This window comes from Akebia trifoliata, chromosome 5 (genome assembly GCF_017979445.1).
Source record: "Akebia trifoliata isolate Shusen 1 chromosome 5, ASM1797944v1, whole genome shotgun sequence".
In the NCBI taxonomy this organism is placed as follows: Eukaryota; Viridiplantae; Streptophyta; class Magnoliopsida; order Ranunculales; family Lardizabalaceae; genus Akebia; species Akebia trifoliata.
In genome coordinates this window covers 2,765,118-2,787,013 of record NC_141379.1, presented here as the reverse complement: position 1 = coordinate 2,787,013, position 21,896 = coordinate 2,765,118, and the positions used below count along the sequence as shown (strand labels likewise).

Sequence of the window (21,896 nt, the reverse complement as noted above, 5' to 3'; positions counted from 1 at the left end):
ATATTTGGAGTTTTAAAGGACGGTTGGAGTTGCTCTAAGACTGATTTGGGTTTGAGAACTAGACCAGTTAGGTAGTCTTACACGGTTGCCTGATTACTTATATTAAAGTGCTTATCTATAATTTAAAAATTAATTAAAGGGTGGTTTTTGACCACTATATGGATATTTTGTAATTTTGAAAACTAACCAACATGTTTTTAGGGATGCGTGAATGCCATTTTCTACATTGACCAAAATAACCCTAATTATATTAGGTTTAAATGTTAAGATGGAGGCATTTTTGAATTCAAATTTTGATATCGAACCACTTCTACTCCATCTTCTCTCGTTATAATAGTAAAGAAAAATATATATTGATGACAGGGTGTTTGGACTAGTAAGTCAGACTAATAAAGCAAGACAACTGACCTTTCAGAGTACCATATCTGTTCAAATCCCTCGGGCCTTTGAGTGGTCAATTATTGCATGCATATATGTATGTATGTGAAATCATAGAAAGAATGTTCAATTTGGTGGATGAATTCTTGTGTGCAAGAGGTTTTGAGTTTAAATCTTGCAGCTTCTCCCATATTTAAATTTAGTTTTGACAGGCCGACACGAGCTTGGATCTATGTTTTACTGAGGTGGCCTTAGAAGGCCCGGCCCAACCATTATATGGGATGGGTTTAGGTTTGGGTTAGGCTTTTGAGACCCAACTAATCTGAGCCATTTTAAACCCGGTCCATTAATAGCCCTCGTTGTCAGGTGAATGAATTATTGTCCCCTAACAGAAAAACAGTTGGGAAAATTACTTAAAGTACGCGGGAGGGATTTCTTTCTAATTACTCCCCAAGTTTTAAGACTTTTCATAATAGCCAATTTGGTAATCCCTAATCTCATTCACCACATTTTTCACAATTGAATGCATTCGATCTCACTTTTTTTTGTCAAAAAATTAGATTTTCAACATCTCAATTGAATTTCTAAGACTCTATTCTGTCGAAAAGATGTAAGAAAGAAGAAGACATCATTTTCAAGGGGGTTTTTCAAGACATGTAGAAAAATTAGGATTTTTTCTTCGTTTCTGGATTAAAATCAATTAAGGATGATTCTTTTCGCTTAAAATCATCTAGACAAATCTTTATCTCAAGTTTTTAGGTGATTTTTTCATGTATTTTAGTTGAAAAAACTCGAAACACAAAGATGGCTAGGTTTTACTAACGTTGAGTTCACCACTTTTTATTGTCAAATTTGACATTTTTTAAAGATTGTTAAACTTGACAATAAAAAGTGATGAACTCAATAATAAAAATATTGACCTGGACATTAAATAAAAAGTGGTGAGCTTGCCAATAATGAGAGATCATTAAGAAAATAAAATTTTTCTAAATGATCTATCAAGCTAATGTCCAAAACTTAGGGACTACTTAGAAAAAAAAAAAATCACTTCTTCATGGTCCTTTAAATTATATTTCCAAAATATTCTCACCCCACCATCGGGAAATAATTTTTCTACCTTCTTCATTCTTTTCTAGATTACACTAATATTGGCAGCTTTCAAATCTTTTTTGACATTTTCCTAGGTGTAATGACACAATGGAATTCTTTTTTCCACGACCATTTCTCAAAACAAATTTTCGTTCTCCTGACAAAACAAAAAAAATAAAAATGCCCCATTAATTATATCATTTGGCATTTCCCCCTCAATGACATTGTCTTTATTCACATTTGGGAATTTGGGGACATTTTCTTATGCTTTGATGCCAAGAAAAAGTTTCGAGTTTGGATGGATTTAATGGCTTGTTGTCCTCAATCAACCTTACTCCCGACCCTTCATTTGTCCCAATCCCATCAAATCTCCATGAGCCCTTCACCCCAAAACATGGTTACCGTCTTTCAACCCGATATCCCCAATAAGGATTAGAGTTGACTTGGAATAGATCCAATAAGAATAGGACCAGACCCTTTTTGAATAATAATACTAGGATCCAATCCTATCACAATTGAATTGGATACTTTGATTTGATATACAAAATATGATTAAATTTATATAATTTGAGACATTTTATTGGAGCCTCATTTATCAGATCAGGTTTCAAAAATTTGTAAAATTCTCTCGAACAAGTAGGACTTTTAGAGAGGTCGAAGATGATTGATTTTGGTAAGAAATCAAAATAATATTCCTAATTTTTTTAAATATCAAACATCTTTCCTTAGAGATCTTGAATATCAAGTATGGTTTTTAAATTAATATTGACATCGCATCTCGTCCATGAATAAGATCGAATCGTCTCAGACGAATTATCAAATATGTTAGAGAAATCCCGTTCAATAATGAAAAAATTGAACGTGGGGTTTTAAATCTCGTTTGATATATTAACTTATCCGTCTGTATCGTCTATGCTTGATACTAAGACGACTTAGACGATACATCTTAGTCTCAGACAAGTTTTGAAACAATGATATCAAATAACTAATATTAATGTGGCATCTCTGGCTTCAGATGCCATTGATACCGATAACGACATGAAGATAATATAAAAATGGAATTTGGAACACTTAAACTACTTATTATCTTCATATAATAACTAGAGCAGCATTGCCGTCTAGACTATAAGATGGTACATCTACTTTGATCAATGCACCACCCACTCTGACCAATTCAAATAAATTCATAAAAAATCAGCAACTTCAACTATATCAAATGTGTGGACCACACATTTAAACTTGGATTATTGAGTCGGGTTACATCAAACTACTTTACTACGGAACCACAAAATCATTATCTCCCCCCCCACCCTCATTTCTTACGTTGTTCTTATCTAACTAACCCTGTCAGATTTACTTCTTCTTCGTCTTCGTGTACTCTGGTTCTGTAAGTTTTGTCTTTAACTCCAAACAATGGATCCAAACCCTAAAAACTTTCCAATTCTCTCTTACGTCATGTCTCGAATTCCCCAAATTGGTCACAAACCCATCTCCGATTCTGACTCGCTCTCGATCGACATCGAGCAACCACCACCATCTTCTGATGGAGAATTGGTGGGTCAGATGCCCAATCTGACCCACGCAAAGGTCTTAGAATCCATGACTCTAGCCATATCTGATGTTGCTCAAACTCGATCGATCTTACAAACCCTAGGTGACCGTCCTGATCACGAAACAGTCGATACTGCTCGAGCCAAGATCGTCGAGATCGAATCGAGGTTGTCGAAGCGCCTCGAAGATATAGTTTTGGAACCAAGGCCCGAAGGTGTCGATCGGCTTCAATGGAGAGCACAACAGGCGGAGAAGGAAAAGGAGTGCAGACATGCGGAGGAGAAGGAGAAGCAGATTTACAAGGCTGTGGTGCAATTGGATCAGATGCACGAGGCTTACGAGAAGCTTCTGAGAGATGCGGAGAATCGTTTGGTTAAGATTTATGATTCGGTTTCAGGTTCGGAGGAAGGTTCGGCTGAGGAGTATTGGCCTTCTCAAGTGATCGAAGAGGTGAATGAAGAAGTTGTTGAGATCTTGAAAGAGGCGAATGGGAAGGGATTGGAGAGAGTGGAGCTTTCAGGGCGTGAATTGAGATTTCTTCCAGAGGCCTTTGGGAAGGTTTGTGGGTTAGTTGTGCTTAATCTCTCCTGCAATCAGCTTGAGGTGAGTCTCACTTTTTTTTTACTTCTTTTAGATTCGAAAATCTTTAAATTTGAATTAATTATGGTTTGATATGCTACATTGTTTATATTGATTATATTAGATAAATAATTCTTATGAAGATCCCTAATCCCTTAGTTACATGGTTTTAAAACTCGTTCTTGTCTCGTCCATGAATGAGACCAAGTCATCTCGGACAATTTCTCCGATACGTTTGAGTCGTATCGTTTGACAGTGAGACAAATGAACGATGGTTTTAAATCTCGCTCCATACGTTTGACCTGTCTATCCATCTCGTTGCTGAGGATACCGTGACGTATTGGACGAGGTTTTAAAAAAAAAAAAAGGTTTTTGTTTTACTCAATGTTAGAGAAATGACGATAGCAATCAAAAGATGTGAATTGTGATTAACTGTTTATTTAATCCAATTGTTTGTTTGCTTGATATCCATGTTCTTTCGCACTATATTAGAGCAGATATCTATATATCTGCTTATTTGTAGATTGAGCCCAATTTAAAAAAAAATCTAAACCGTACCATTTGTCTAGCTGGTGCACTGAAAGGTGGTTCATTATGGATGTTAATTTGGCTAGAATCTTTGTCATGTTTGGAGATGCCTGTGAATTACTCTAATGTGTTATCTAATCTTTGTACTTCTTGTTACTTGGTCGGTCACCCTGCCCGACCTTGTTTTTTGCTAATAAATTATCACTTAAATAAAATAAAAAGTGTTCTTGTGCATATTTATTTAGAAAGATTCTAAAGAGACCTGCGTTCTGTTGAAAGGGTTAAGTATGTTTTAGTCTTGTTTTTGTATTTCATTGGATAATTCTTTTAATTTGGTTGTTTAAGCTTTCATGTGGAGAGTGGGCCTAAAAAAAACTCATGATATTAAGTAGACAATTATGATTATAGACATTTAAATAGGCTATTGTATTTCCATACAACAAGTGCTAAATATGGAGTAAATCGGCAATTCTTGATGATAGGAATTTCATTCAGTAATCTCTTTTTTCTGCTTTCCCTCCCAATTTTCTATTCTTCTAGCTGGGTCATTCCTTTACCACTGTTGTCTAGTTGGTCTTATCTTTGGATAAATCCACTGCTCTGAGTTTCTTTCTTGCTAAAATACAATCTTCTCGTTAAGCACTCTACTCTTTTGGAAACATTATAACAAATGTGTGCTTTTATTAGCTCATTGCTCACAGAAAAAGCACTATTTTCATATTTTTGGAGGATCCTTCCCTAAATGGGATGCCCCTAAAGAAACTCATTATGAAGAAAACATAAAATCTAAAATTGCTTAAGGTTAACCCCAAGGGGTTGGCTCAATGGCAATTTCGGACCGATAAGCAGTTAATGCCCTTAGGTTGTGAGTTCGATACCCAGTATGAGCATTAATTCCTCAAGGGCCACCTGTGCGGGCGGACCCTCACTTACTTTGGTGCGTGTGATGTGTGGGTGTTGCACGTGCCCCCTGGAACTATTCCTTGGACAAGATCATGCTCTATGGACTGGGCAAAGCCCAGATACGGGTCCGGTTCACTGTCTATAGGGATACCGGGTTATAAAAAAAAATTTTAAATTGCTTAATGTTCTTTAGCTTATGACTTAATATGTATCTTGGTATGCCATAATCTCTTGGTTTACAACTGGATGTTATTTATACATCTAGTTTAATTAACAATTTGAAGTAAAGCTTTATGACTGATTTTTTTCTTCTTCTTAGGAATATATTAAAAAAACAAAATAAAAAGGAGCTAAGGAGGTAGCGAAGACTGATTTTCATTTTCTTACCAATATGAAGTTGTATATATCATAGCATACAATGTAAAACACAGCATCCTACCGTTAGAGGTATACACTGCCATTTCCAATAGTTGGAGATTCATGCAAATTCTAGTTGCATAAATTGTTATAAATTATTAAGAGTTAAGTTTTTGTTGCCAAGTATATGGACTTTTCCTGACAGTGACCATAGATACTTGGTTGGTATTCATTGTCTCGTGTGTGTGTGTGTGTGTGGGACACAGGTCATTCCAGATTCAATAGCAGGACTAGAAAATCTTCAGGAGCTCAACCTTTCCTCCAACCTCCTGGAATCACTTCCAGATTCCATTGGACTGTTGCTTAAGCTGAAGATCCTGGATGTCTCTTCTAACAAGCTTACCGCCCTACCTGATAGCATCTCTCATTGCAGGTAACCCATCAATTTTAGTTTCCTTTCAAGACCTGATCTTTGTTATGCAAGGTTCCTTCCAGTATATTTAGCTATAACACAATGTTCATCCAGATCGCTGGTGGAGCTTGACGCAAGCTATAATAATCTAACTTATTTGCCAACAAACATCGGGTATGAATTAGTAAATCTTCAGAGGCTTTCGATTAATCTAAATAAGATCCGTTCCCTTCCTACTTCCATTTGTGAGATGAGTTCCTTACGCCATCTGGACGTCCACTTCAATGAGCTCCGAGGTCTGCCAAATGCAATTGGACGACTGACAAATCTCGAGATCCTGAATCTCAGTAGTAACTTTAGTGATCTCACGGAGCTTCCTTACACGATTGGTGATCTGATCAATCTGAGGGAGCTTGATCTCAGCAATAACCAGATTCGTGCTCTTCCCGATACCTTTGGGCGGCTGGACAAGCTGACCAAGCTCAATCTGGATCAGAATCCACTTGTTATTCCTCCGATGGAGATTGTGAATAAAGGGGTTGAAGCTGTCAAGGATTTCATGGCAAAAAGGTGGCTCGACATTCTTATTGAGGAAGAACAGAAGAGCATGCTTGAAAGTAACAATGAAGTTCAGACTGGGTTGTTGTCACGCAGCACCTCATGGTTGAGTAATTGGGTTTCTGTGGTTTCTGAGAGTGTTACGGGATATTTGGGAGCAGGAGAGAAATCTCCAAGAGACCCATATCTCGATCAGCAGCTATGATTTCTTGATCTTTCGGGCCTCTGGTAGCCATTTACTTTCTTTGTATAGCTGAAGATGAAATAAAGGCTTTTATTGTAGGAGATAACTCGGTCAGACATCCTAATAAATTGAATCTCCTTGTTACTTGTTTCAGATTTTATCGATTTCCTCGAGAAATGCTTGTAAATTTTTTAGGGAAGAGCGGCAAAGTGTGTTGTCCTTGCGGTATGTATGTATACATATGCGGTCTGCTACATTTCTTGTAAATCTAGTAGAATTTTTAAGAATTAGATGTCTGGGATTCGACTGTCGGTTCTGTTATTGGATTATGGCCATCTGAAGATGTTAACCACGGACGAGTTGTCCAGATTCTAGGCTGATTGAGTTGATGTCCTGGGCTGGGGACTTAAGAGAGAGAGAGAGAGAGAGAGATGCGTAGTAGGTTTTTCAAATTCATCTAACAGCACACCAAAGATGGCCATTATTACTACAGACAATTTTTATAAGGAAATAAATATGTTGTTCGAAATTGGAACATGTAGTTAGTACGTTTGGCTACACCAAAAGAAGAGCCCACTAACCTGGAAAGTGTCTACCCTCACAAGAAAAGGTGTAGGTGATCTTTAATTGCAATGGTATGTAGATTTTAACAACCATTGCTTTTAGAATCTCATTTCCAATGTTTTAGGTATTTATTATCAATACGGTCAAATTAGACAAATTATCAACAACATCAAGCAAACCCGTACTAGAAATAGAAGGGAAATAGCAAAAGGTCAAGCTTCTTTAGCTAAAGGGAAATATATATATATTTATAATTTAAAATATAAAATGGGATGGTTCTATTTGCACACGCCAAAATGACTCATTTTACCCATTTTTTCGTGATACCCATCTTGAAAATAGAATGTCTCATTGCACACACCTAATTTATTTATTTTTTTGTCTAGTTCTTGTTGCACTTACCCAAGTGGTTACTGAATATTGTTCATTTTTACAATGTTCTGTAGGTACCTATCGAATTTGTTAAAAAAAAATCCGTTCTGAATCTATCGACCAAAATCTTTTAAAAATCTTCGAGTTTTTTGATTTAAAATTGTTGTCTTGGAGGTAAGACATAAGTAGGTTACATTTTATTTGAAATCCGAGTGACTGAATCCAAATTTAGCAGTTTATACTCCTATGAATTGATGTCCTTTGACCCGAGTCAGATATAGATCCATCCTTATATCCGCTTAGATGAATAATATATTGCTTGAAAAAGTATATTCTTATGTTTTTCAAGATAACTTACTTCTATTACTTTAATATAACTTGAATTCTTATATATATATAGAAAAAGAATTATAATGGTAATATAGAATAATATAGTAATTAAAAAGAAATATAGCAAAAAAAAGTTGAACGGTTCAAAATTATTCAACTTGACCAACTCAAATCAATTAATTTGGGTATGGTGTGGGTTCAATGAAAGTAAAACGGTCCGATTATGATTTTAGATAATAAGACCCGAGTTGGATTCAAATCTGAAACTTTGATACATTTTTCAGATATAGATATACTTAGTTTCGCCCGAAGTTGGTCATTTTAAGTCTTAGTTGATAAAATCTAAAACATAATCTCTATTGATTCAACTTCTCACAAAAATCAAAGGAGATGAACACGAAGAGAGAGAGAGAGAGAGAGATTACCGTGATATGGAGATCAAAGACAGGATTGAGAGATTTATTTTTATACTTTTGACTGTAGGAAGTAGTTTTTCTCTACCTTTTAAAAATACAGAAATTTTACTTTTTAAAAGTTGATTTTTTTTTGCTAATCCAAACGATTTTTTAATTTTTATTTTAATCTTTTTAACTTTTGAAAGTTAAAAAATTACCTTTGAAGTTATAAACAATAACCAAACAGTTAAGTCTAGTCTCTCTCTCTCTCTCTCTCACACTTATCCACACGGTCCCATCAACCACCAGTGTAGAATCTGGATCACTCATTCTGTTGATCTAGATGGTAGACATACAATTCTTAATCAAAATATTCATTGACTTTGTGATAGACTTTGTATTGTAGGATCAATCTCTGTTTATGTTACTAAAGTTGTAGCTATGTGCCATGATCTTCTTCTTCTTCTTCTTCTTCACTTGTTGGTTTGGCTTTGATAACTTATCCTTGTTGGATAGCGAAGGGAGGTGATGGCCGAACCTTTTGTTTCTCTCTTACTTGAAAAATTAAGTTACCTTATTGAAAGAGAGGTGGGTGTTGTATTTGGAGTGAAAAAAGAGCTCAAGAAGCTACAAGAGGAACTTAACATCATCCGAGATGTACTCCAGGATGCCGATCTAATGCAATTTTCTTCAGAACATGTTAAGTTTTGGTTAGAACAGCTCAAGTCTGCAGCCTATGATGCTGAAGACCTAGTTGATGAGTATGGATCAAGGCTTGGCACTACTGGCAGGAGATCAAGAGAGACGTCTAAGTGTCAGACATGTTTCATCTCTACCTTCAAGTTCAAACATGTTGGTTTACTTTGCAAGGTTGGTTCAAGGATTAAAGAGATAAGTATGAGACTAAATGAGATTTCCTCCAATAAGGATAAGTATGGGCTTGCTAGTATTGCAAGGGAGAGCAATCTCCACCATGTTACCGAGTCGTACCGCCAGACAAGTTCAGTAATGGTGGAATCAGAGATAGTAGGGAGAGAAGAGGATGCACAAGTTATGATTGAATGGTTGTTGGAGAAAATGGATGTCAAGGAAGAAAAAAATGCTTCTGTGTTCTCCATTGTTGGAACTGGTGGTCTTGGAAAGACGACGCTTGCGAAAAAGGTCTATAACAACAATAGGGTGAGAGAACATTTTGATAAATCCATGTGGGTTTATGTTTCAGAGAAACCAAGACCGACTGAATTGGCGAAAAAGATTCTCGACGATGTTAACAGAGGCGAAATCAGTATTGGTGGTGGGAGTAGTAACATTGTCACGGGGATTACGGGATTGAATACCCTTTATGCGGGGATAATCGATAGTTTGACAAATAAGAGATTCTTGCTTGTGTTGGATGATGTTTGGGATGCAGATTGGTGGGCAGAGTTGAAGTCTCCTCTACAAAGTGGTGCACAAGGAAGTAAAATATTAGTCACGAGTCGTAATAAACATCTTTCGGTTGAAATGGGTGCGACGTACATCCATGAATTAAAAGGTTTATCAAACAATCAAAGCTGGTTGTTGTTCCTCAAGAAAGCTTTGAAGGATGAGGAGACAGAACAAGACTTGGAGGTATTAATGCTAAAGGGAATTGGGGAGGAAATAGTAAAGAAATGTGGTGGTTTGCCCCTTGCAGTGAAGACAATGGGGAGTGCGATGCGCTTTAGAACGCGATTTAGGGCAGATTGGCAAGCTGTAATGAATAGCAAGATTTGGGATTATTGTCGACAAAGCTCTGCCGATCAAAGCATTCTGCCTGCACTACTACTGAGTTATAATCATCTCCCCATGCATCTGAAAAGATGCTTTATGTTTTGTTCCATATTTCCTAAAGATTTTTGGATCTATCAGAATTACTTGACCAGGTTATGGATGGCAGAGGGTTTCATTCCAGATGAAGGAGTAGAGATGGAGATTACGGCAAATGAGTACATTGAAGATATGGTTGGTCGTTGTCTGTTTCAAGATGAGAAGAGGGATGAAGATGGGAGGATTGTTAAATTCAAGATGCACGCTGTTGTTCACGATCTCGCGCTTTACGTTGCAGGGAAGGAGTACTCACAGACGATCAGCTCAAATGCTACTCGGCACTTATCACTGATTGGTAAGAAAGATCAATCCTTTGGTGAAGAAAGAAAATCCTTCCTAAGAACACTGTTATTACCCAATAAGGATGAAGTTGGATATGTGATTTATAAAGTACTAGGCAACTTCAAACGGCTTCGAGTTTTGGATTTGAGTGATAATGTTACTCTCTCAAAATTGCCAGATTCGTTAGGCGATTTGATACTTTTGAGGTACCTCAATCTCTCAAACACAAAACTGAAGGAATTGCCTGAGTCAATCGGCAATCTTTGCAATTTGCAAACGTTGCAGCTTGGAAAGTACATTAAGGAATTGCCCAAGAGCATTTCATCACTCCTTGAATTGAGAAATTTAGAATTTGAGTCTTCATTGAACATGCCTCAAGGAACAAAGAATCTAACTTGCTTAAGATTCCTGTCAAAGTTCGTGGTGGGTTGTCGGGACAAAAAGGGATGTAGCATAGCTGAGCTTAAGAACTTGAACAAGTTAAGAGGAAATCTGGTAATAGAGAATTTAGAGAGGGTTAGAAGCAGAGAAGAGGCAAGGCAAGCCCAGTTGAGTAAGAAGGAACACCTTGAGTCTTTGGAGTTGTGGTGGGAGGAAAGGGACGACAACACAGATGTGAGCATAGAAGATTCCGAGAGAATGGAGGAAGTATTTGAAGAGCTTGAACCTCCTCCAAACATCATAAGGGTTGAAATATGCGATTACTTGGGTAAGAAATTTCCTGCATGGAGTTTGATGTCTATGAGGGCTTTGAGGGAAGTGCTTCTGTATAGTTGCAAAATGGTTGAGCACCTGCCCTCATTGGGGAAATTGCCTCTTTTAAAACGACTCTACGTATTCCAAGCATACAAAGTCAGGAACCTAAACGATGATTTTCATGGCATAGATGATGGTCGAAACATCGGCTTTGCAGGGTTGGAGGAACTCAGCTTACTCCAAATGAATGCGTGGGAGGACTGGTCGTGCAAGGATGATGCAGTTGTTATGCCTTGCCTCAGGAGTTTGTATCTCACAGATTGCCCAAAATTGAAATCTTTATCTATATCATTTCAAGCACTTGAGACATTAACAATCTATAGATGTCTTGATCTACATATCTTATCAAACATGCCTGCGCTTACCAAACTAGATATCAGAGGATGTGAAAGTCTGCAGACATTGCCATGCCTTCCAGCCCTTGTGTCTCTCTATATTGAAAGCTCACCCAACTGGGAAGGATGGGTGGAGACCAATAATGAAACATCAGTCCCATGTCTCCAAATCTTCCACATGAGGTACTGCCCAAAGTTGAGGAAATTGCCTTACTTGCCTATGCTGACTACTTTATACATTAAAGACTGCGAAGGCCTACACAGTTTGTGGGAAGTTGAAAGACAACCGATGAAGCTTGAGTTTCTAGAAATCGGAGACTGTCCCAAACTTCGGAATTTCAGATGCATCTCTTCTACCTTGACAGAACCACCACCACCACCACAGGATTCTATTATTTTGGATGAACTTGTGCACCTAACACATTTGAAAATCAAGAATCTTCCGGAGTTGAGGTCTATACCAGAAACATTGTTGAACTTGACCTCCTTAGAAATAGATGGCGTACCCAAGTTCCCTTCGCTTATGGAAATGCAGGAATTGGGGAGAAAACTCAAACGTGTAACTATCAGGAACTGCTCCAAATTGAACTCCATGCCAGAACAGCTTCAGCATCTAATTGAACTTCAGTTTCTTAGCATTGGAAACCTATACGAAATGAGTTATTTACCCAAGTGGTTGCAAAATTTGACGGCGCTCAAATCACTGATCATCAAGGACTGTCCGATCCTAGAGTGCCTATCTGAAGAGATGCAGAATCTTACTGAACTTCAAGTTCTTGAAATCGACGGCCTTCCTGAACTCGATTCGCTTCCAAATTGGCTGCCAAATTTGAGTAAACTTATCGAATTGAAAATAAAGAACTGTCCCCAGCTGAGATACATACCGGAAACGTTTGTGCAACTACAAGCACTTAAGTTCATGTTGATAAGGGGTTGCCCGCTTCTGGAAGAGCGATGCAAGCGAGAAGTTGGTGAAGATTGGCACAAGATATCTCACATACAAACTCTAAGCATTTGAAGTGCTGAGGTATATTGTTAATCCATTCCAATGCATTTAAATATCCACAAAATAAAATAACAGAATTGCCCTGCCCAACTTCGAACCATGCTCTCGATCAAGTCTTCACGACCTCCCATTTAATCATCTTCTTGTAGAGAGCATTGATATTAGTTTCGTGTTCTTGGGAAACATTTGGCATTTGATTTTATATACATTACTTATCGACTTTCAGGATCATTTAATTTGGGTGAGACAACACCATGATTTATATGATAATATAATTAGTTTCTCAACTTAGGGATTACAATAAAGATTTATTACATCATGACGAATACATTGAGATACACATTATTTGGTTAAAAAATTGCTCCTATAATAACATTGTTGTTTCATTAATAATAGAAAAGACACGATCTCTCCTAGATTTGAATTTGTATAAGTATTTCACATTTACAATACCTAATTCACTAATTCGTGGGAAGATACTGAACTTTTGTATTTGAAAACTGTTTCAGAAGGGATCTCTGAAGTAGATGGCAATTGATTACTAATGAAATTATTTGATCTTATAGGAGATCTTCTATAATTTCACACGTGAGGGGTTATTTCTTAGTTTCGTCCAGTCATTAATAACTTGATTATTTTTAGAGAACATTTTGATAAATCCACGAGGATGGGTTCGAACTCAAGACCTCTACTTCATGAGGTGTGGTTTTGGCCATCTCACCAATCCGTTGGGATTAATATCTACTAAAATAATTCAATCTCCAAAGCAATAAAAATTTGTTAGTCAATCATCACACAACTAATACGATAGAGAATGAGTACATAATTCAACTTCTTTAAAGAATCCTCAATAATACACATGCGACTATTTATTTTTTTTTTTTTTGTCGATTGAATTATCTTGAGATCTTCAATCATATAAGTTTGATTTTTCATTATTGGTGTCCCAATTATTTCCTTGATTAATGGATTTGTAAATATTCAATAGTTGTCTAAGTGTCCTGATTCCATGATCTTCCAAAGAAATTATTTATGTTCACCAAATGCAAACATGTAAAAGACAAACACAAAGTATTTGAGTTGAAAATAGTATTTTCGAAATAAATGGTACCTTGATTCTCAAGAGGCACATGGATGGTCCGAAACCAATCATCTAGAGGACCCCACTTGATGGGGGAAAATCAAAACCGTTGGATGACTGTTACTTTTTGAAAACTACTATCCCTATATCATTCTTTTGAAACATTAGTTTAAAATCTGACTATTGAAAATATCACATAATATTTACTCTTTTGACCTTGAAAGAATCATGACTTCCACCTTAATTAGGATAAGAAATTAGGGGGTCATAGGGCTGTCAATGGATCGGGTCCAGATTGGATTGGGTTGATTCAAAACCAATCCGATACGATCAAATAATAATGGGTTCGGGTTTGGATCTGATCAGACCAAATTAACTTCTTTATCTTTACTATTACAGTGAGAGAAGGCGGAGTAGAAGTCGTTTGACATCAAAAGTTGAGTGGCCATAAATGCCTCTACTTTTATATTTAAATTTAATATAATCAGAGTCATTTTCCTAGAAAAAATCAAGCGTACGTTACTTAGTTTTCAACATTGCTAAACTACCCTTTTACTATGTGATCTTCAAAAACACTTTAATCAACGTTTTAACTTACAAATAAACCCCTATGATACATGTGTGTTTGCACACGCAACCTTCTATTGATGTATAACATATAAATAAATTGAATAATGATATTCTGACACCCTTGTCTGACGTAGGCTTACTGACGTGGCATGTGCTAGACCATAGATTTTTTTCCCCAGATACACAACTGCACATATTTATAGGGATGCATGATGTGATCTGGAGGAAAAATCTATGGTTCTAGCCCATGCCACATCAGGGAGTGTATGTTAGAAGGGGTGTAAAAAAATCATGATTCAAATAAATATCATACGTACATAGAAAATATAATATTATTTGTATAATCCCGAGGGGTGGCTCAATGAAAATTTCGAATCCACTAGGTTGTGTGCTCCATACGTAGTATGAGCAATATTTCCTCTAGACCATATGCCTTGGTTCTGGCCTGGCTCATCCGGTCCCCCTAGTCAGACGTAAGTCCGGACACCCCATTATCAAAAAAAAAAATATTTATTTGTATACGTTCTTATATTTTATAGGATTGGTATATGGTTGATCTAAAAATGAGATCATACCCAAAGCCTCTATAAAGATCCAAAGTTATCTTTTAAAAACGAATCAGATTTTGTCTGATCCGATCCAATCCAATCCGATTCTTTGACAGCCCTACGTGGTCCCATGTGCCAACTTCACCATGTGCGCACATGACGCCCAATTCCGTTTAAAAAGCTTCAAATTCTATTGGAAGAACATAGAATCACACAAACAGATCACACACAAAAAAAAAAAAAACAAACAATAGGTTTCATTAAGAGTCCACAAAACAACCAAAGAAGCTTCAATGGCCAACGTTTTAATGAGCAACCGAAGTACCAAAACAACAACAACAACATGGTTCCTCTCTCTCTTTATACTCTACTATGGTCTCTCCCTCTATTACTCCTCAAGGCCAACCCATCTCCAACTTGGCCGACTCCTTACATGTCTCTACTCTTAGCTCTCTTAATCTTGTCTATGGCTACATTGCTCATCTTCGCTGTTCGAGCCACCGTACTAACATGGATCACAGTACTAGTCCTCCTCACCTTTGCAGGAAAGCGTCGTCAGTCACTAGTCCGTGAGGGACATAAGATTATGGCAGACATCTTCATGAATGTCATGAAAATTGTATTTAAGGAACGGAAGAGCCTAATCACAACGGCCTTTGCCATAATCAGTTTTATCGCCCTCAGTTATTAGGGGGGAAGATACTTAGTTTTTTTTTAATTGGACTTATAAGACAAGGTCTTCAAGCACACCAAAATTTGTTTTGTTATATCTCTCTTGTAATTTTGTTGTTTTTAAGTTTTTGGGGATGTTTGTAATTAGCATCTGTAAATTGTTCTTAGAAAATAGTTTGTTTGAATACAGATCTTATTTGGAATAAAAAGTCTATGTACACTGAATGTTTCTTGGAAAACTCATGAGGCCTCTTATTACATTATATAATTAGGGTAGACTTTGGTCAATTAATGAGTGATTAACAATAATGGAGCAGTCTATATATATATCTTTTTTAACCAAGGGTTTTATCGTAACTGGGCGCAAAATGGGTGCCACGTGGCATTTTCAAAACCATTTTTAACTTAGTTACTGTATTTTGACGGGCAAATCTTTGGGATAATGCTTTGTTGTTGTTGTCGTAGAATATTTTCTTTTATTATTTTCATATGAAACAAAAATGATAGTTGTAGAGCAATTCTTTAACGTATTCATCATGGTCTAGATCTTAATCCTCATCCCTAAGATGAGAAACTAATTATATTATTATGAAATCCTCCCATGGTATTGTCTAGCACCACATGAAAAAGGGGGTAAATTCGAGGGCTCAGGGTTGTCGAATTTCATATTCAATGGCCCAAAGTCGTTGAATATTTATGGTCAGACGAAAACTAGGTTCTATCCGAAATTTTTGTAAAATCTTCAAATGGACCCACAAACTTATACAACCATCAACATTCAATAATTCAATTCACCAATCCATCTGACAATTATACAAATTATTCAAAATTCATTTCATGAGATCACCTTCTATAAAAAAAACACAGAGAAGTGAAACCCTGAAAAACAAGAAGCTTAATCTACCACCCATCCTCGCTCCCATGTATATTTGATCTCATCTACCACATCATCCTACATCAAAACCAGAAATGCATTGAAAATAAAAAAAGAAAAATATATTCGTAAATGATGGTAAAAAAAGAAATGATAATTTTCATTGTTGAATTTTAAATTTAAGAGTTTGGTAGCCGTTCATTTTCAACATCTTGGATCAAGCTTAAAATGATTTTTATTATTATTCTATATATATTATGAAATCTAGAAGTCCGTGGTGTTGGATTGCCAATGTGATAATCCAGACCATACTAAGATTAAGGGATTCTTTTTTTTTTTTTTTAAATAAAATTGTAAGAGACACGGGCAAATTCTCTCTCAATAAATTTTGAAGGTGTATTTGATACATCTTAAGGTGTGTCCTTGGGGAACATGTTAACAAAAACCCATTTTTATCGGTTGTTGAGGCGTGCATGCATGAGCATGAGTGCATGACTTCCCATAATACCCCCACTCGGCCACTCGGTCTTTCTTCAATCAAAATATTCAAGCTTGGATCTCAAAATTAGAGGGTCAAGTCTAGAAGAACATTTATATATTATTATTTCTTCAATTCCAATAGAGCTTCAATTCTTATTTCTTTAATTCCCAATCCCTCGGAATTCTGAACATTTCCATTTCATCTCTTATTTATATCCATTTCTACTTATTTGGAGTTTAGATTTGAGTTTCAGTGGATAATTTTATTTCTTAGTTGATCGATCCCTTGTTAGCAATCTCCCATTAATTCTTGAAAAATTCATGAATTTTTCAGTTTTTTTCAATGAAAGTATTATTCTTTGGATTATTGAACTATTTTAAATAATTCATAGATTTTAAGTTTGAAAAGAATAAAACGCAATTATTTATAAATTTTTATAAAATTCAGTGGGAAAAAAAATGCTACTATAACTTGTTGTATGTTGCAAAGTGAAAACTTGTAAATTGTGATGTGTAACACAAGTCGACTTTGAAGTGGCCATGCTTCAAATTTTTGGAGTAACCCACCTTTTTACATGACAAATGTCCCTTGTATCTTTAAAAAAATAATGACATGGCCCTTTACATTTATTTGAGATTACACCTTAATTTTTCAAATTCATGATTTGTCCTTTGACTTTGATTTTTTTTTAAATATCAATGGAACAATAACCTTAATGTCCTCATTATCACCACCTGGCCAAATTTTTGGTTTTCGAATTTTTCAAATGAAACGGATAATACACACATGTGAAGCATATGCCACATATTTTTTATTTATCAAAATTTTGACCGGATTTTTGCAATCCAAAATCGAATAGAATTTGAATTTTTCATGAATCGAATTGTTATTGTATTCCAAGTTTGCTAACAAGGAATCGATCTATATTTAACATTCATTTAAACTTAAATACAATATGGATCAAACGCGTTATTTAGACCGTCAAAAGGATGTGTATTTCATGCAATCCATCAAGGTCACTTTTTCTTAATATTGATTTCATTTAATTGCTTCTTTTTATTTTACCTTCAATTTTTGCGTTTCTGTGTGCCATTGAGTATTATTAATCTCTATAAAAAAAATTTGAAATTTTAATCAAAGTAATATAAATAAAATTGAAGCCATCTTGTAACAGATTGCCCTGTGACATTCATTTTATATTAGCTCTGTCGATGGTGAGAAATTGACATTATTTCCCTATATTTCCTTGGTAAATTATATCATATCGTGAGCCGAATGTGGTGAAATTCCGATTTTGGCTAACTGTTTATTTTAGTTCCAAAAAGATGAAGTACAAGATCGTAGGTTTAAAGTGATAATCTCGCTGATGTATTTTTTTGGGATATTTACGAAAAAGTTATCAACTTTTGATGAATTTACAATTGCAACTCAATGTTCATTTTAATTACCAAAACGTGAATGAAAATGAAATCGGAGGTTTTTAAAGTGACTATTTCTCAGGTTTAAAATGATTAATTGGAAATAGTCACTTTAAAACCACCAAATTCGTTATCATTCTGACGTTTTTTTTATAATAAAAACGTCATCATTCACATTTTGGTAATTAAAATAAACAGTTAGCCGAAATCGCAAGTAACTCTTTTTCAGCTCACAAAATGGTAATTCACCCTTTTTTTTTACAAAGTGACAATTTCGTTGATTTATATAGTGATAATTTTATAACCTATGAGATTATCACTTTTTTTTAAAAAAAATCAAAAGATTGTCACTTTAAATCTGCGAGGTCATTACATTTTAAAATCTACAATCTTGCACTTCACGATTTGGTAATTAAACTGAATAGTGATGTGGAAATCGGAATTTCGTCAAAAGTTGGTCATGTTTTAGAGAAATTTCTCTATTTCTATGTGTCATTTACTTTGGTACCTTTGTTGTCTTTGCTGTTGACACAAGTGAAATATGGAGATTCACTTAGGCCAATCACTGCGCGTATCTATCTCAATGGCTCTATCTATCCGAAAATGGGTGTGCTAAAAGCAAAGATACAGAACTCGTTCAATTTAAGCCCTAATGACAATTTTACCCTTACATATGTTGATAGAGATAATGAAGTACAGTGGCAATGATAGAGATCTGATTGAAGCCCATAATCAGTACCTGAACCCATTGAGGATAAATGTACATCTGAACAATAGAGCTGAAATTTTGATACATCAAGTGCGAGTTCTTCCTTAGATGTGGCTCTCCATGAACATAACCATTACGATTCTAGCAGTATATATTTAACCATGGGCTTCACAGTGACTGGGCCCAAAATGAGTGCCAATGGAAAGACGTCTTGTGTATCGAGGGCATCTCCGATTTATAAAATTTATGTGAGCAAAAATTGTTGAGCATAATAAATTGAGAAAAAAAAAAAAAAAAAGTCTTGTTAATGTGTGCAATAAATACACATTGGGAATAAGTATGGGGGTATTTTGGTAAAAAAATTGATGGCATTTCCCAAAATTATTTAATACACTTTAATTTGTAGACACCTCAAGTTTAACAAATCCATCTAAAAAAGCCCAAATTTTCAAATCTCCTGTTTGGTTTCAATGAGAAAAGTCTAAAGCCTTTCAATATGCCCAAGGTCCACGATAATTGTCACTGACATTCTTTCTCATGTATAAATGCATCATTTCATACTGTTTTGCGTGCTCAAATCTTATTTCTAATTCATGATACAATCCAATTTCATACTCACTTCCCTAACCTAAAACTTAACCCGTAACCCAAGGTCCAAATTCATTCCCATGATGTATCTTAGTCCAAATCCATATTTATAGCCTATTTCAAATACCTAAACATAATTTATTTCAAAACCTAAGTCCATAACTCCAACTCATGACTTAATTCAATGTTAAGCCTATTCTAGGCACATGCCAACACTATAAGCCCATGGCCTTACACTTCTCTCTGAAAGAGGACACATGGTGATCTCTCATAAATTCCAACACTAAAAAAAATTCTTCATTGTTGGGTTAATGCTCCAAGCTCATTGAAGAGTCAATTCCCTGAAGAAATCCCAAGAATGACCCCTTCAAAACCTAAGGTCAATCTAAAAAAAACACTAGACAAATAATGTCTGGGTAGGAGAGAGAGAGAGAGAGTGTGTGTGTTGTGAGGAATTTTTTTTACTTACAGAAAATTTGGGATCCACCAATCACATTAACCCCACATGTATTGAATGGCATCCCCAATTTACCAAGCTACTCTTGTTAGTTACACAAATACCCTTCAATTGCTTGATGTGATGCGCTTTGAGGAGTCTGTGAGCACAAATTTTGTGACAAAAAAATCACTTGTGCTGTGAGCAGAAAATTTCTCCCAGATGGTATTTTGATCATTTTCTCTTTAAAAGGCTTATTATAATTAGAGTTGTGATTTTTTGACTCCCCCTCTATTCTCCTTCATGACAGAACCGCAGACTTTCTTTCCTCGGGATACACAAGTGCACATCTCCATATATCCCCCATAAAAATGTGTAGTTGTGTATCTCAAGAAAAAAAAAATCTATGGTACTATCACATGCCACGTCGGGGGGAGAGTAGAGGGGGACTATGTCAGGGGAGTAAAAAAAAATCATTATTCTTATTATTATATTATGTGGCACACATGTGTTGCTTCGCTTAATCCATAAGAATCATGATAATCTTACTTACTACCTCACTTGGCAGATTCAATTGACTACCTTGACGTGACAAGTTTGAGAATCGTAGATTTGCACACCTCGAGAAACATGGCTGCACTTCCTCAAAAAAAAATGTATATCAAGGGAATCGTGTATCCCAAGTCGTGCAAATTACGATTCCAAATTTGTCACATTAATTGATTGAGTTTGCCACATGGGGTAGTCAAATTATCACGACTCAATCCATAATGACCATGCATTCCATATCAATTCGGGAATACTTTCTTCTTAGAAAGAAAAAAAAAAAAAAAAAAACGAATAATTCTGACTTGATTTTACGAAGATCAAGATAGTGGTTAATGAGGAATGACTTCCCATAATACCCCTTCTTGGTCTTATCAAATCAAATTGGATCTCAAATTAGAGGCTCAAGTCTCAAAAATCATTATTCTTGTTTCTTTGATTCCAACAATTACGCCTCTTCAATTCCCAAACCCTCGGAATTCTTATTAATGTTTCTATTTCATTTCTTATTTATTTCCACTTTTACTTATCCTAAGTGTAGGGTTCAATTCAAGCAAAGCTTCAGTACCAATTAGAAAAATATTCAATTTCACATCCAATGACCATAAGTTTATTAAGGATCCGAGCCCAAGTGAGCCCGACAAGTGAATCAAAAGCAACTCGTGAAGGTCAATTTTTTTTTTCTCTCTTATTTATAGATCTTAATTTTATTATATTTCATTTTAAGTACACTATTGCTGGAGTGACACCTCACATGGAGTTGCACACGTAACCATATATGTGTTTCCTCGTGATATGAGTAAAAATCAAATGCGGCTATGTGCGCACCCACACATCAGAATTGTGACAATCGCAGTACATCCAGCATCACCTTAACACAGCTTTTTTAAATAACATAGAGTCGTGTTTCGGGTGACACAGGATTTATTTATTCTTACAATTCTGACGTGGACATGTATATATAACCATAGATGATTTTTACTCGTATCGCGAGGAAACACATCTATAGTTATGCGCACATCCCACGTCAAACTTGTAGAATCGCACTAAATACTTTTTGTCATTTCAAGATTTTCTTTTTAAATAACATAAGATATGAAATTGGAGAAAATTGAATTTAGTAATCATGGTCCATTTAACTGCCTCAAATCTTTGTCAATCCATGTGACCCAACAACCTTTAATAAATTTTGAAATCTATTAATAAAATACATTTATTTTAATAAGATTTCCAAATCAACAACAGTAAAAATTTGATTTCCTTCCTCTAAAAGAGGGTTTCTTAAACCCTTTTTTGGTTACTTTTTCTAAAAGCTTGAACATTTATCTTTTGACTCAAAAGTTTTGGTAGATAATGGAATTTAAAAGCTCCAATCAAGAGTGGGATTTTACCGACGGACCATGACCACGCAATCCTATTGGAGTGAACACTTATCTTATTTTCTTTTAAGCACTTATACAATTGACTTATTAAATACTGATCCAATTATCGAGATTTCTGATTGAAAATGGATTACCACATCAGCAGTCCAACACCACAGCCCTCT

The 21,896-nt window shown here is 35.6% G+C and overlaps 2 protein-coding genes across 2 annotated transcripts; both read left to right on the top strand.

Moving 5' to 3' along the window:
• Positions 1–2,645: 2,645 nt before the first annotated feature.
• On the top strand, positions 2,646–6,692 carry LOC147400983 (plant intracellular Ras-group-related LRR protein 9-like). The gene is made up of 3 exons (XM_086442057.1): positions 2,646–3,621; positions 5,652–5,818; positions 5,912–6,692. The coding sequence occupies exons 1-3, from the start codon at positions 2,881–2,883 to the stop codon at positions 6,558–6,560; spliced, it is 1,557 nt and encodes a 518-aa protein (XP_086298183.1). The 5' UTR covers positions 2,646–2,880; the 3' UTR covers positions 6,561–6,692.
• A 1,891-nt stretch (positions 6,693–8,583) lies between these two features.
• On the top strand, positions 8,584–12,759 carry LOC147400982 (putative disease resistance protein RGA4). The gene has a single exon (XM_086442056.1). It carries the CDS (start codon positions 8,729–8,731, stop codon positions 12,437–12,439), a length of 3,711 nt encoding a protein of 1,236 aa, XP_086298182.1. The 5' UTR covers positions 8,584–8,728; the 3' UTR covers positions 12,440–12,759.
• The last annotated feature ends 9,137 nt before the right edge of the window (positions 12,760–21,896 follow it).